The sequence below is a fragment of the Ascaphus truei genome, chromosome 8 (genome assembly GCF_040206685.1).
Source record: "Ascaphus truei isolate aAscTru1 chromosome 8, aAscTru1.hap1, whole genome shotgun sequence".
NCBI lineage: Eukaryota > Metazoa > Chordata > Amphibia > Anura > Ascaphidae > Ascaphus > Ascaphus truei.
The window spans coordinates 78,727,776-78,740,999 of NC_134490.1; the positions used below are offsets into that span (position 1 = coordinate 78,727,776).

Genomic DNA, 13,224 nt, shown 5'->3' on the forward strand with positions numbered 1-13,224 from the left:
ATTGTCCTTGTATAGTAGTGGCTCAGCCACGCTCCTAATGAGTATGTCTCTGTCACGTCACCGCGTGCCCCACACACCGTGTCCTTGTACTGATAGAAAGGATTGCTCCGTGTATTTAGGCCTTTGGCCACTCACTAGTGTCCCCAAAGAGTTACGCCTAAGGCGGGATCAGCGCCTGTTTACCGGTGTTGGTGCACTTGCTGTAAATACCTTCCGGTCACGGCGGTGACCGGTAATGCTTCGAAAAGGATCAGACGAATCCTCGAATATACAAAAAAAAAAGATACGCTGGTGTGTTATTGTTTGTGATTTGATGGCTTTCCCCTTAATCCCCCCACCCTCCCCCTTTTTCCTTTCTGTACCCAACTAATACAATATCAATAAAAACTACTTGTACAACAAAAAAAAAATCCCCAAATATTTGCTTTACATGCAGGCAACAGAATATGCAAAAACATTATCAGGAAGTTGAGCAGTAGCCTTTACAAAATTAGTTTTACACACTGGCTTACATTTATTTACAACACTTAACTAGTATCTACATCAATGTTTTTCAACAGGAATTCCTAGGAAGACTTGGGTTCCCTGGGTATCCCTAACGGGTTCCCTGCATTATTCAGGTCATTTAAAAATTGTACCAATTACAGAAGAATTTACAATGCATCTGATCTCAGACACGCTATTAGAGAGGGTTGGGGTTCCTTACAATGCATCTGATCTCAGACGCGCTATTAGAGAGGGTTGGGGTTCCTTACAATGCATCTGATCTCAAACGCGCTATTAGAAAGGGTTGGGGTTCCTTATAATGCATCTGATCTCAGACGCGCTATTAGAGAGGGTTGGGTTTCCTTACAATGCATCTGATCTCAGACACACTATTAGAGAGGGTTGGGGTTCCTTATAATGCATCTGATCTCAGACGCGCTATTAGAGAGGGTTGGGGTTCCTTACAATGCATCTGATCTCAGACGCGCTATTAGAGAGGGTTGGGATTCCTTACAATGCATCTGATCTCAGATGCGCTATTAGAGAGGGTTGCGGTTCCTTACAATGCATCTGATCTCAGACGCGCTATTAGAGAGGGTTGGGGTTCCTTACAATGCATCTGATCTCAGACGCGCTATTAGAGAGGGTTGGGGTTCCTTATAATGCATCTGATCTCAGACGCGCTATTAGAGAGGGTTGGGTTTCCTTACAATGCATCTGATCTCAGACGCGCTATTAGAGAGGGTTGGGGTTCCTTACAATGCATCTGATCTCAGACGCGCTATTAGAGATGGTTGGGATTCCTTACAATGCATCTGATCTCAGACGCGCTATTAGAGAGGGTTGGGGTTCCTTACAATGCATCTGATCTCAGACGCGCTATTAGAGAGGGTTGGGGTTCCTTATAATGCATCTGATCTCAGACGCGCTATTAGAGAGGGTTGGGGTTCCTTACAATGCATCTGATCTCAGACGCGCTATTAGAGAGGGTTGGGGTTCCTTACAAAGCATCTGATCAAAGATGCGCTGTTACAGAGGTTGGGGTTCTGCAGAATTTCAGAATATAATTATATGGTTCAGAAAATAAATAACGAGGGAAGAAGAAAGTTCCCTTCATTTGTATATACAGATCCTTGTGTTAGCACCAGACAGAGATATCTTAGCAGCAGTTCCTAATCTTTATTAATAGAGGCAAAATAATAAAACTTCCGATATACAGGTAACAGGCAAAACCAGGCATTTAAGCTATGAGAACATATAGCACTTGCTGCCTCTAATGGTATAGATCGTTGTGAAGCATCTTATTCTCAAACAGGCCTAATATACCTATTTGGTAGCTACAAATTATCCTTTACATGGCTTGTTATTATAAATAAAATGGTGAGTACAAAGAACCAAACTTATATTCGTTGTTTATCCGCTGCATGCACCGGCTTATCTCGTTCCGGTATCCTCCTGCTTGTCCCACATAGATTTCTTCTCTATCAAATTCGTTACTTTTGCATTCCATAAAAGTTTGTATGTTCAGAGCAGCTTTAAAGAACTTGCAAAATTAACCCTTGAAATTGAGTCTTCAGAGAAACTACATTTTGAACCCCAAACATCTATCTACATGTTCCTTAACCAAAAGAAGTCACAAACCGCTGATCTACATAGACCTGGACACCTGAAGATCAATGAAGAATGTTTGTTTCTAATATGCAGCAAGTTATGGGGAAAATATTGTCCGAAGTGGCTGTTAGGGCCCTTTGTGTCCGAAAATGCAAGATGACTTCAATAAGGATTTTTTTTTTTTAGCCAAAAAGGGCTCGAACAGTTACTTTGGACAATATACCGTAGAATAAGGATAATATTAGCTGGTGATTAATGACCAGTGAATATGACAAAAACATAATGATGACAACTGCATTACTCTGAGCATTATGGGCCTGTTTACTAAGCCGTGCTACACCATTTAAGTCAATGGGCCATAAGGTGACTTATGGCTTAGTAGACATGGCAGAATATCTTGTAGTGTGCTTCTTTAGGTACAAACACATTTTCCTTTCATACTCGGATAAAGATCACACATCTGCCATTGTTACGGGAAACAGAAGGAGACGTTGGGGTGTATAATTGCGTGCAGAAATAGTTGGATGTGGTTTGGACATGTTGGGTGAGACTGGGTAAAGTTACAGAACATGTAATCAATTATGGGCATTACATTTCTAAAGCATATTTAGGTTGAAATACAAGAGAGTAAAGGGGACACTTTAGTCTCAATCCATGGAAGGTGGCAAGCAATAGGTATTGAAATAATGGGATGGGGGGAGGAAGGGGCTTACATAGGGCCACAGCAACATACAATAGTGTTTGTAGAGTGATGTAGCGTGAAATGTAACATGGTCCTGAAAGACACAGGATAACATGAAAGGAAGCTGGCGATGAATACTCAACATACAGAAGCGTCTTTTGTTGTATGTAAAATTGCTTAACAATATAACAGAGAACCATTTAACCCATTCTCTGCTGCACAATGCATTGTGGCATTTCTCTGCTTTCACAAATTGATGTGGCACTACATGTTTTGCTAAGAGAGGAAACAAATGTAAGATGCCTACATTTAAACATGATCCTGCAAGTAAAATGCTGTACTCTAGCTATTACTGTGTTAACAGCAGTTTTACTGAGAGCATTTATTGAGATGCAGTCAATACGATGTCTTGTCTTCAAAAGTGCTAGTATGAACAGTGATGAGCCAGGGAAGAAATAAAAATGATGACTTTTGCAGTAATGCCTCTGATGGCTCTACATTGATTTCTTATTCCAGTGAATGCACCTTTTAATCCTGTTTGCCTCTCCCTGTGCCCTATAATATGTGAAGCACCATTCCCAAAGGATGTAAGGCTGGAGGGATCCAGGGGAAAATGACTAATTCCCTCCCCTCCTCTCTAAGCCCCAGCAAAACATAATGCTGGACTATTTTTGGTTACTAGGAAAGGGCCTCCCTTAGAAAGCAGCAAGCTGTGCATTTTCTAAACGACATCACTTTGCATTCTACTGCTGTGTACTTGATGTTAACATGGCAATGCATGTACAGTATTTCCCACTGTGCTGTGTTCCTGCAAGGCAGTGGGATATGCCCCATCTTACAGCATCTCACTAGTCCTCTAGCTGCACATTGCATAAGGAACACAGCTCACAGATCAGCTGCAGGATTCTCTTTTCTTCAGAAGAACACAGAGGTTCAGAAAAGGAAGAAATAACCCAGGAGGAAGACAGAAAACCTTGACTTGGCCTTACTGAGAAGACCACAGCTGAATAAAGGAACCCTGTTCATGATTTGGAATACCCTTCTTACTGGCTGGAATCAGAGAAGATCCAGAGGATGGGGAATGACAGCAGACTCTCTAGAAGAAATGCTTATTTCTTATGCTTTTCAATTGTGCTTCTACTGATTGATGGGATTGAAGCAAAGAAACCAGCTAAGTCAAAATGTCCTATCTGGTGTACCTGCACCAAAGATAATGCATTATGTGAAAATGCCAAATCTATTCCTCGCACCTTCCTTCCTGATGTTATTTCACTGTAAGGGCTGTAAGCATTTGATTATTTTACTGTATTTTATCATGTGTTATGTTCTGTGGGTCATTTCCATGTTTGCATAACGAAGGTTTACAAGAGCAGATTTCTGCTGCCTTATGCAATGTAATGTGTTTCAACCGCCTGATCTTTCTTTTATTTATTTTCCGCATGTGCAATATTCATGCAATATTCATTCTTTAAACCCTCATTACGTCATTGCATGTTTTCAGTTTTAGGTAATGCATGTCAAATAAACTCTGATGTATGTTTTTGTGCAACCCTGTGCAATGGTGATAACGTCTTTCTTTTACCAGGATTTATTTTGATTTTTCCTTTCTTTTTTTCCCTTTTTTTTTTTTGCAGATCCTTTGTGAGATCTGAATTTACCGAAATCCCAGAGGGGAGTTTTTCACACATACCATCTCTGCAGCTCCTGTAAGAAACCTTTTTTTGTTGTTGTTGTAAGCGAATAATACTGTGTTCTGCACAGTATGGGGGTATAGTGTAACATGCACAGCATTCAAATCTGCATCATCCTCACTAGGAAAACGGATTCTCTTTCTAGTAAATGAGAATACTGCCAGGCGGTCATTAATGTGACTATTAATGCAATTATTTGCACATGTCATTTATTTGAGTGAAGTGGATAAATACTGCAGTTTTTCTTTGTGCTGAAGGATGTGTCAGTAATGTGATATTCAGTATTCCAGCAAGTGTTACTGAGAACTCTGAGCATTGCAGTAACATCCATGCACATGTAACTGCTGCAATCTGCATTTGTGTTTCTTTTGTTACATTGTACTGCCGTTTAGACCAAAAAAAAGCACTTTGATGGCTGGTTACCAACAATACTTTATTTTAGCACATATAAAGGTTCTCGTGCATTAGCCTGTATGTAGGAAAGCGGACATCTCTATGCTCAAATTACATCTAGGCATCTAAAACACAGCTGTGAATATATGTGCCATGCATCTTCTGGGAAACTGGGTATAGAAAAGAGTGTAATAGCTACACAAATTAGGTTGAAGTATACAGCTTCTTGCCAGCCATTTGGGGATGCTATAAGTCATTTTGATGGGTTAGCCTAAATGGACTTTGCTACTATCCAAGTGATTCAATTTGAAATCGGATCTCTATATAATTGATACATTTTTGCACTGTACTATAACACGGGTGTATGAATCGGTCTATTATACCACTATCTACTGAATTATATTACTTAGGAATAAGCACTCGTGTTCAAGGGATACATTGGGTACCATTGTGGATGAATTATTTCTTGCATTGCTTGCATCCTTACTTGCCTGACCAGTGTTCTATAGGTAGAAACCGGTTATATTACCCGTCTGTTGCTTTTCTTTCAGCGTACAGTACACACCAGGGTACTCATCAAACACAGCACCAATGCTGCAACATATTAACCCATTCACTACCAGTAGTATCTGGCACCTTTGAGTAGTCATTACAAATGTTTTATAGTGACTATTTGACCTATGACCACGAGAGAGAAAGAGATGAAGTGACATCTCCAAGGTCACCATTCAATGCCTTAGCTTACCTCCTCCTACCAAGTGAGCCACCTGCTCCAGAGAAATACTTATTAGAAACCAGTCATTTTCCTTTTTAATTAACTAGCTGTTCTAAATATATTAATCTGTTTTCTTTTTGTTTTGTTTTTATCTGAAACAACTATCCAAATGTTAAAAAAAACACACACAAAAAAAAATACAGAATGAATGGTTCTGTTACATTTTATTTTTTTTCTATTTAGTCTTACTGTATACCCAAATAAAACACCAGAAATTGACCTGTAAAAATAGTGTTTTTTTTTTTTTAGTTTTTGTTATTTATGGAGGGAAGGGAATGTCAATTCAAAAGTCTGGGGAGTTACCCTGCCAAGTAAATTCTTGCACCCTCTCCTCAGCACAAAACTAAGCCAATGCAAAGGTTTTAGATTTGCAGCAATGCTTAGTTGCCCAGTCTGGGATGAAACACTAAGCCAGAAAACAGCTGTGTATTTGTATCTTAATACAACCCACAGAATCTCATTGGAGTTAGTCTCACAAATTCTACATTCTGCTCATCTCACTCAATCTAATGCGAGAAAGCTACATGGATATACATTAAGGGCCATGTGTGGGCATGTGAAACTAACACAGCGCTAGATCCACAAACCTCTGTAAAATCAGAGCTCATAGTGTGCCGTTACCTAGAACAGGAATAGACGTTATGTTCCCGGAGGTTAATTTGTATCCTTAATGCTAATATATGCAAAAATAACGCCCGTTCTTCATCTCTTTAGCATAGGATTAACATCACATTCATGTAGAATTGCAATCAATAACGTCCATTAACATGACATTAAGTATGTCAGTGTTACTCTGATCCAGATCCTGAAATAGGTCTTTAACGCAAGTTTAGGAGAGGGAAATAACGCAATCCCAGCAATCCCACCACTATATATGTGTGTGTGTGTGTGTGTGTGTGTGTGTCAAAAGGAGTGCTACAGAGCGTGGCCAAATGTATACAACAAAAGACAAAAATACCCAATCCTACATCTAATGTGACAAAATACATAGTTAAATACTTCAACTGGTATCAGTTGTTTGGAGGTTAGTTGCCCCTCCTCCCAGAGTTTAAGCTCCCCCCCACCCCAATTTTTAAGTAGCAGGTTTTTTCATGTCCCTGTGCAGGACGGATGCACTGAGGTCATTCTCCCTCCTGCAGAGGTACCTGAGAATGTTCACAGGTAGTGTTAGGACCTGCTCACTGGTCATGCCGTGACGTGGCTGCAGGCTTCTGAGGCGTTGGCCAAAGGGTTTAACTAAATGACCATTACTCATGAGAATACCAACATTGAAGTATTTAAATATGTATTTTGTCACATTGGATGTACTGTAACATTGGGTATTTTTGTCTTTTGTTGATAACCTAACTAATGTAGTGTTAATTCCCTGTCTTAACCTTAATTGACTTTAGGGATATGTAATGTTAAAATGCCTAATTTGCATGCTCTTATCTCTAATGGGCAATAAAGTTAACACTATATGCGCTTTGCGGGAGAAAACATGGTCCTTTGAAGATACACCGTTAGTCCTAATGTGATGTTAAGGCAACATCAAGTTAAGTGAAGATACACCGTTAGTCCTAATGTGATGTTAAGGCAACGTCAAGTTAAGTGACCTAATGGAGCTTGGTGAATCTGAGCCTAGTCAATCTTTTTTCACCCATTTGTGTGAACTTGTGAAGGCGCTTGAATCTGAGAATACAGTAATTTGGGGAGTTGTTATAGCAGCAATTGGGAGAAGGATTGCTTGGTGCACCACGATAAGTCAAGAGTTCTCAACACCAGGACTTAAGACCACCCAACAGGCCATGTTTCCAGGCTATCCCTGCTTCAGCACAGGTGGCTCAATTAGTCCTTGCTTCAGCACAGGTTGCTCAATCAGTCCTTGCTTCAGCACAGATAGCTCAATCAGTTGCTTTGTCTTCAACTGAGCCACTGATTGAGCCACCTCTGCTGAAGCAGGGATATCCTGAAAACCTGACCTGTTGGGGGTCTTGAGGACTGGAGTTGAGAACCACTGCAATAAGTGATATATTTGCCGTATGTTGTCATATATCTGTTGCGCTTGTGCACATTATTTGTGCTTTATTTACCTTGTATTATTAGTTTGAGTTTGCAAAACTGTTAAACATATTCTATTATGAAATTGTAGAGAAGGTATTACATGAATTCATTTTATTTTACTTGTTTAAACATCTTGTCCCCTACTCAGTTTCAAAATACACATTTTGGTACGGTGACCAGATGTCCCGGTGTAGCCGGGACAGTCCTAGTTTTTGGCTGTTTGTCCCGGGCCCCGACTTTTGTGAACGCTTTCTCGGTTTTTCTGTGCGTGATCGGTGCTCGTTGGCCGATTGTGCGCATGCGCGATCGGTGATTTCCGGCCATGCATGTATGACCGGCAAGCTCCGATCCCGCAGGCTTGCAAGTGCCGATCGCACATGCGCATTAGCGGCCGGCAAACACCAATCGCGCAAGCGCAGCCAGCAAGCCCTCATCACGCATTTGCAGTTGGCTCTCGCCGTTCATGCATGTGCAGTCAGTGCTCGCGACTGCGCTTGTGCAGTCGGCGCTTACATCTGCGCATGCGTGGCATCCCACAAATAAAGTACACACACAAAGGTCTGGAGGTACGATGGGCGTGACTTTTATTCATATACAGCAAAAGGGGAGGTGCTAACTCTGCCAAAGTGCTCCACCCACTGGTAAGGCCAATGATGTTTAAATCATGCCCTGTTAGCTGGGACCGTTCCAAGTCCCAGACGTTCAGCCGTGAGATGGGCCCCAGGTACTCAAAGCACAATGAGTCCTGCCCACTCGCCAATCATGCCACCACCAGGCATTATCGTACCACTGAGCCCCGTCTGGCAAGGTTACCCTGCACTTGTCCCCCAAACAGCCGCCACGACAGAGGCAATATAACCCCAACAGAGACCTCAAATATAAATATATTCAATACAAGTATAACTCACACAAAACAGAATTTAACCAAAAAGGGAAGGGGGAGGCGGGAAAACACAGTGAGGGGCGCGGCATGATTTCCCCCCAACGGCATGATCCCCCCCCCTCCCAATGCCTCCCTTTAACTCAAGCTGGCCCCTTCCCCCCTTTGGGGTGTCATCGGTGACCAAGAGGGGAGGGAGGGACAGGTGGATAAGGTGGGGTGAGCCTGGGCCTTGCGGGCATGCCACACTTTGCGAAGGTTCCATGCTTTCTTGACTTCAGAGCCTGCGATGTTGCTCCTTCAACCCCCCACAACATCTCGCAAATAAAGCTCACACACAAAGTCTAGAGGTACAATGGCCGCGGCTTTTATTTATATACAGCAAAAGGGGAGGTGCTAACCCTTCCAGAAAGCTCCACCCACAGGTAAGGCCAATGGCGCTTAAATCATGACCTGCTAACTGGTACAGTCCCAAGTCCCAGCCATTCAGCTGACCCCACGTCAGCAGCAAGATGGGCCCCAGGTACTCAAAACACAATGGTCCTTACCCACTCGCCAACCATGCCACCACCAGGCATTACTGTAACTGATTCCGGTCTGGGACTGTTACCCTGCACTTACCCCCTAAACAGCCACCACCTATGGGGCTATTAACCCCTTAAACTAGCCCAGGATCGCCAGACCCGCCGAAACCTTCCAAATCCGATCTTAAGGAACATTAACTGAGTCAAACCGTGCGATAATCACCCGCGCAGATGGCTCTACATTAACGCAAATGGACTGCTGACGCACGTCTAAGCTTCCTTAACCTAAAGCTAAGCACTGCACCGGCCGCTAATCTAACTTGTTGTCAGTTGGGAGATGGGCCCCAGGCACTCAAACACCATGAGTCCTGCCTGCTCGATCCAACATCAGAAACCCTCCCAGCTTCAGCCGGGACAACCATAGAGGCGAGAGGAGCTAACTCTGCCTCCCCCTTCTTGAAGCAGCAGCAGCCCTGATGCTGAGTCCAGTCGAACAGGGCAAGGATTGGCCCCCACCCGCAAAGGTGGTGCCTTTTCCCATGCTCCGGCCATGCCAAGAGACAAAAGAGCTCCAGCAGTGGGTACTGATCATGGAAATCCTGGCCATCCATTCCTCCCTTGTGTGTGTTTTGTACCTAGGGGCCAATAATGGACTTCCTCCCTGAACATGGCTTAGAGGTCCCAAATTATTCTGCCTAGGCGTGAAATTGACCTCCGCCATTTCCACAACCTATCTGACCACCAAAGAGGCTCCCTAGGGGCTTAACCTTCCATCCCTCGCCTTGAAGCTATTTCAGTGGGAAGGAGGGAGAACCGAGGGGGCAGCAGAAGATCTAGCCTATCAGGGGAATGGGTTGATATTATCCTCTCTCTGCCTGCTACAATATGCCCTGTGGGTCTTCACTCACCCATCTCGTGTTCTCCCGGTCCAACCAGGATTCCCTGTAGGCCTGGTGTGCACCGCACCGGCTCCCTGCTCCCCACGAGGCTCCGATTCGAGCCTGCACCCCAGCCTCTGCCAACCCCCTAAACTCCCAATCCAACCCTTGCTGGTTGTCACCAACAAGACTCATGTAGCTCACCCCTGAAACTGGACTATGTATCATGGGGGTCTGCAACAATCTGCGTAGCAGAATCAAGCCCTGCTACATCATGATGGAGAAAACAAGCAACCCCAGCCGAGAAGAAAAGAAAGCCCAAATTTAACCGAGCCGAAATGAAAATGATCATTGAGTACATCAGACATGCCAAATACATTAACTCTAACTCTATCAATCCTATCTCTTCTTCTGCTGGGTTTTGGTCTCGGTCCATTTTCCTAAAGAGCAATTAGGAAATGTTCTTAAAATTAAGAACAGCCATCAAGTGAACCCTAAACTGGCACAATGGTAATTTTCTTTCATGAGAAATATTCTTCTTAGAGCCAGAGATTTTACCCCCACCCGGAATGTATACTTGCTGAAGTTGAAAGGAATTCAATGTACTGTAAAATTCTGCCATTGTGTGTTGACATACTGTATGTATCTCTATATAACTACAGCAAATATAAATACCACCTGTGAGCAAATTCCTGTGCAGACAGGTCTGCAACCCTGCCTTTTCCCATTATCTCTTAGCATACAATGCTTCCACTGCAGCCGGGGATTCTGGGTAATGACATGCAAATGAGCACACTATAAATAACTAGAAAGCCTTCTGAAAAATATTTTATACCGGAGCCTTCTTGACAACCAATAGCATACAGGGCCATTTTATCTAATTAAAACAATCCATTTCATTCATTTCTTTGCAATCATGTGGGTAACAATTGGCGCTGTTATAAGCTGTTTATATGAATACATAAATACATAGAATGCCCTAATTAGAAAGATGCATGCTGACTTTGTACTGTTCTAGTAGCATGTTTTATTATTGCTAACGGTCCTAAATTAGGAACCTTTTACTTTTCCTGGTTTATACTAGTAAGAAAAAAAAAATATATATATATATATATATATATAATATATAAATGCGCAGTAGGAGATTATAAGGGCACATCAATGTAATATTATGGTTTAATACATCGGTGCACAAACTAGGGGGCCGGAGATTTTTCTGGGGGGGCGCGGGCGGTTGCAGAGGTCCCGCGAGGCCTCTGCAACCTCCACTTACCGAGGTTCAACCGGCCTCAGGACGCGTGACCATGGCAACGCGACATCAAATGATGCCGCGGGGTCATTTGACATCACAGTTGCCACGGTAACGTGACGTCAAATGACGCAGCGGGTCACGTGACATCACATAACGTCATTTGGCGCTGCGCAAGGTAAGGGGGGGGGCACACCACTGGACCAGCACAGGCAGAGGGGGCGTACAATTTTTTTATGTGGTTGGTTGAACTTTGTAAGTGTCTGCATTTTTATTTATTTGATTCTATTCCAAATGATATCTTGTCCTGTAACACTTATTGAGTGTGAAGCTTTATGTAGTTTCTTATTAGTGTGCCTACCATTGTTACATAGTTACATGGTAGATAAGGTTGAAAAAAGACATAATCCATCAAGTTCAACCTATGCTAAATTTAGACAACAGATACTTTATCCTATATCTATACTTATTGATCCAGAGGAAGACAAACAAAAAACCCCAGTGTTGTATCATCCAATGATATCTCATAAGGGGAAAAATAAATTCCTTCCTGACTCCAAGAATTGGCAGTCGGATTAATCCCTGGATCAACATCCTTCCCATGTATACTTATTTGGTATATCCCTGTATAACTTTCTCTTCTAAAAAGATGTCCAACCTTTTTTTGAACAAATCTATTGTATCTGCCATCACAGTCTCCATGGGTAATGAATTCCACATTTTAACTGCCCTTAATGTGAAGAACCCTTTCCTTTGTTGCTGGTGAAATCTCCTTCCCTCCAACCTAAAGGGATGGCCCCGAGTCCCTTGTACTGTCCGTGGGATGAATAGTTCTTTTGAAAGCTCCTTGTATTGTCACCGAATATATTTGTATATAGTTATCATATCCCCTCTTAGATGCCTCTTTTCTAATGTAAATAAATCTAATTTAGGTAACCTCTCCTCCAAAGATAGATTGTCCATCCCCTTTATTAATTTGTTGGCTCTTCTCTGCACTCTCTCTAGTTCCATAATGTCTTTTCTAATGTGTGGTCTTACTAATGCTTTGTAAAGGGGCATCATTATGTTTACTTCCCTTCCATCCATTGTCCGTTTAATGCAAGATAAGATCTTGTTTGCCTTTGCAGCTACTGTATGACTTTGGGCACTATTGCTAAGCCTGCTGTCTACAAGCACTCCTAAATCCTTCTCCATCAAAGATTCCCGCAATTTATGCCCATTTAATTTGTATGTTGCCCATTTATTCTTGCTTCCAAAATGAATACCCTTACATTTATCTGCAGTAAACCTCATCTGCCATTTACCTGCCTAAGTTTCCAGTCTCTCCAAGTCCTTCTGGAGAGAAATTACATCCTGCTCTGATTCTACTACCTTACACAATTTAGTATCATCATCATCAAAGATGGAGACTTTGCTCTCGATGCCAACCTCAAGGTCATTAATAAACAAGTTAAAAAGCAGAGGTCCCAGTACCGATCCCTGAGGTACTCCACTCTCGACCTTAGCCCAACCTGAAAAAGTTCCATTTATGGCAACCCTCTGTAGTCTAGCCTTCAACCAGTTTTTAATCCAGGTGTATATTTCTACTGAGTCCAATTTACTTTATTTTGTACACCAACCTCTTCTGTGGAACCGTATCAAAAGCCTTTGCAAAATTTAAGTAGACCACATCAACTGCATTACCCTGGTCTAAATTCCTACTTATCTCCTCAAAGAAACAAATAAGGTTAGTTTGGCATGATCAATCCTTCATAAATCCATGCTGACTATTACTAATTATTTTGTTTTCGATTAGGTATTCCTGAATATTATCCTGAATTACACCTTCAAGTAGTTTCCCCACTATTGAAGTCAGGCTTACAGGTCTGTAATGCCCCGGTTGTGATCTAGCTCCCTTTTTAAATATAGACACCACATCTGCTTTACGCCAATATTGTGGTACTGAGCCTGTGGAAATGGAGTCCTTGAATATTAAATGTAATGGTTTGGCTATTATTGAACTTAACTCTTGG

At 42.3% G+C, this 13,224-nt stretch overlaps 2 protein-coding genes across 4 annotated transcripts in view; one reads left to right on the top strand and one right to left on the bottom strand.

The window, feature by feature from the left end:
* RBP4 (retinol binding protein 4) overlaps window positions 1–13,224 on the bottom strand; it is a 534,850-nt gene that overhangs the window by 184,684 nt on the left and 336,942 nt on the right. Inside the window, exon 1 of one of the 2 annotated variants that reach the window (XM_075612822.1) lies at window positions 1,590–1,593. The exons of the other annotated variant lie outside the window; for it this stretch is intronic. The gene's annotated coding sequence lies outside the window, so the exon portion shown is untranslated. Of the gene's footprint in view, window positions 1–1,589; window positions 1,594–13,224 lie in introns of those variants that run through there. 2 annotated transcript variants of the gene reach the window in all.
* The window catches only part of LGI1 (leucine rich glioma inactivated 1), a 51,059-nt gene continuing 41,255 nt past the window's right edge, over window positions 3,421–13,224 (top strand). Inside the window, exons 1-2 of one of the 2 annotated variants that reach the window (XM_075612819.1) lie at window positions 3,421–4,053; window positions 4,414–4,485. In XM_075612819.1, the coding sequence (XP_075468934.1) occupies window positions 3,854–4,053; window positions 4,414–4,485 (272 nt within the window). In that variant the 5' untranslated portion in view covers window positions 3,421–3,853. The remainder of the gene's footprint in view (window positions 4,054–4,413; window positions 4,486–13,224) is intronic. The other variant, XM_075612818.1, reaches the window with a different exon arrangement.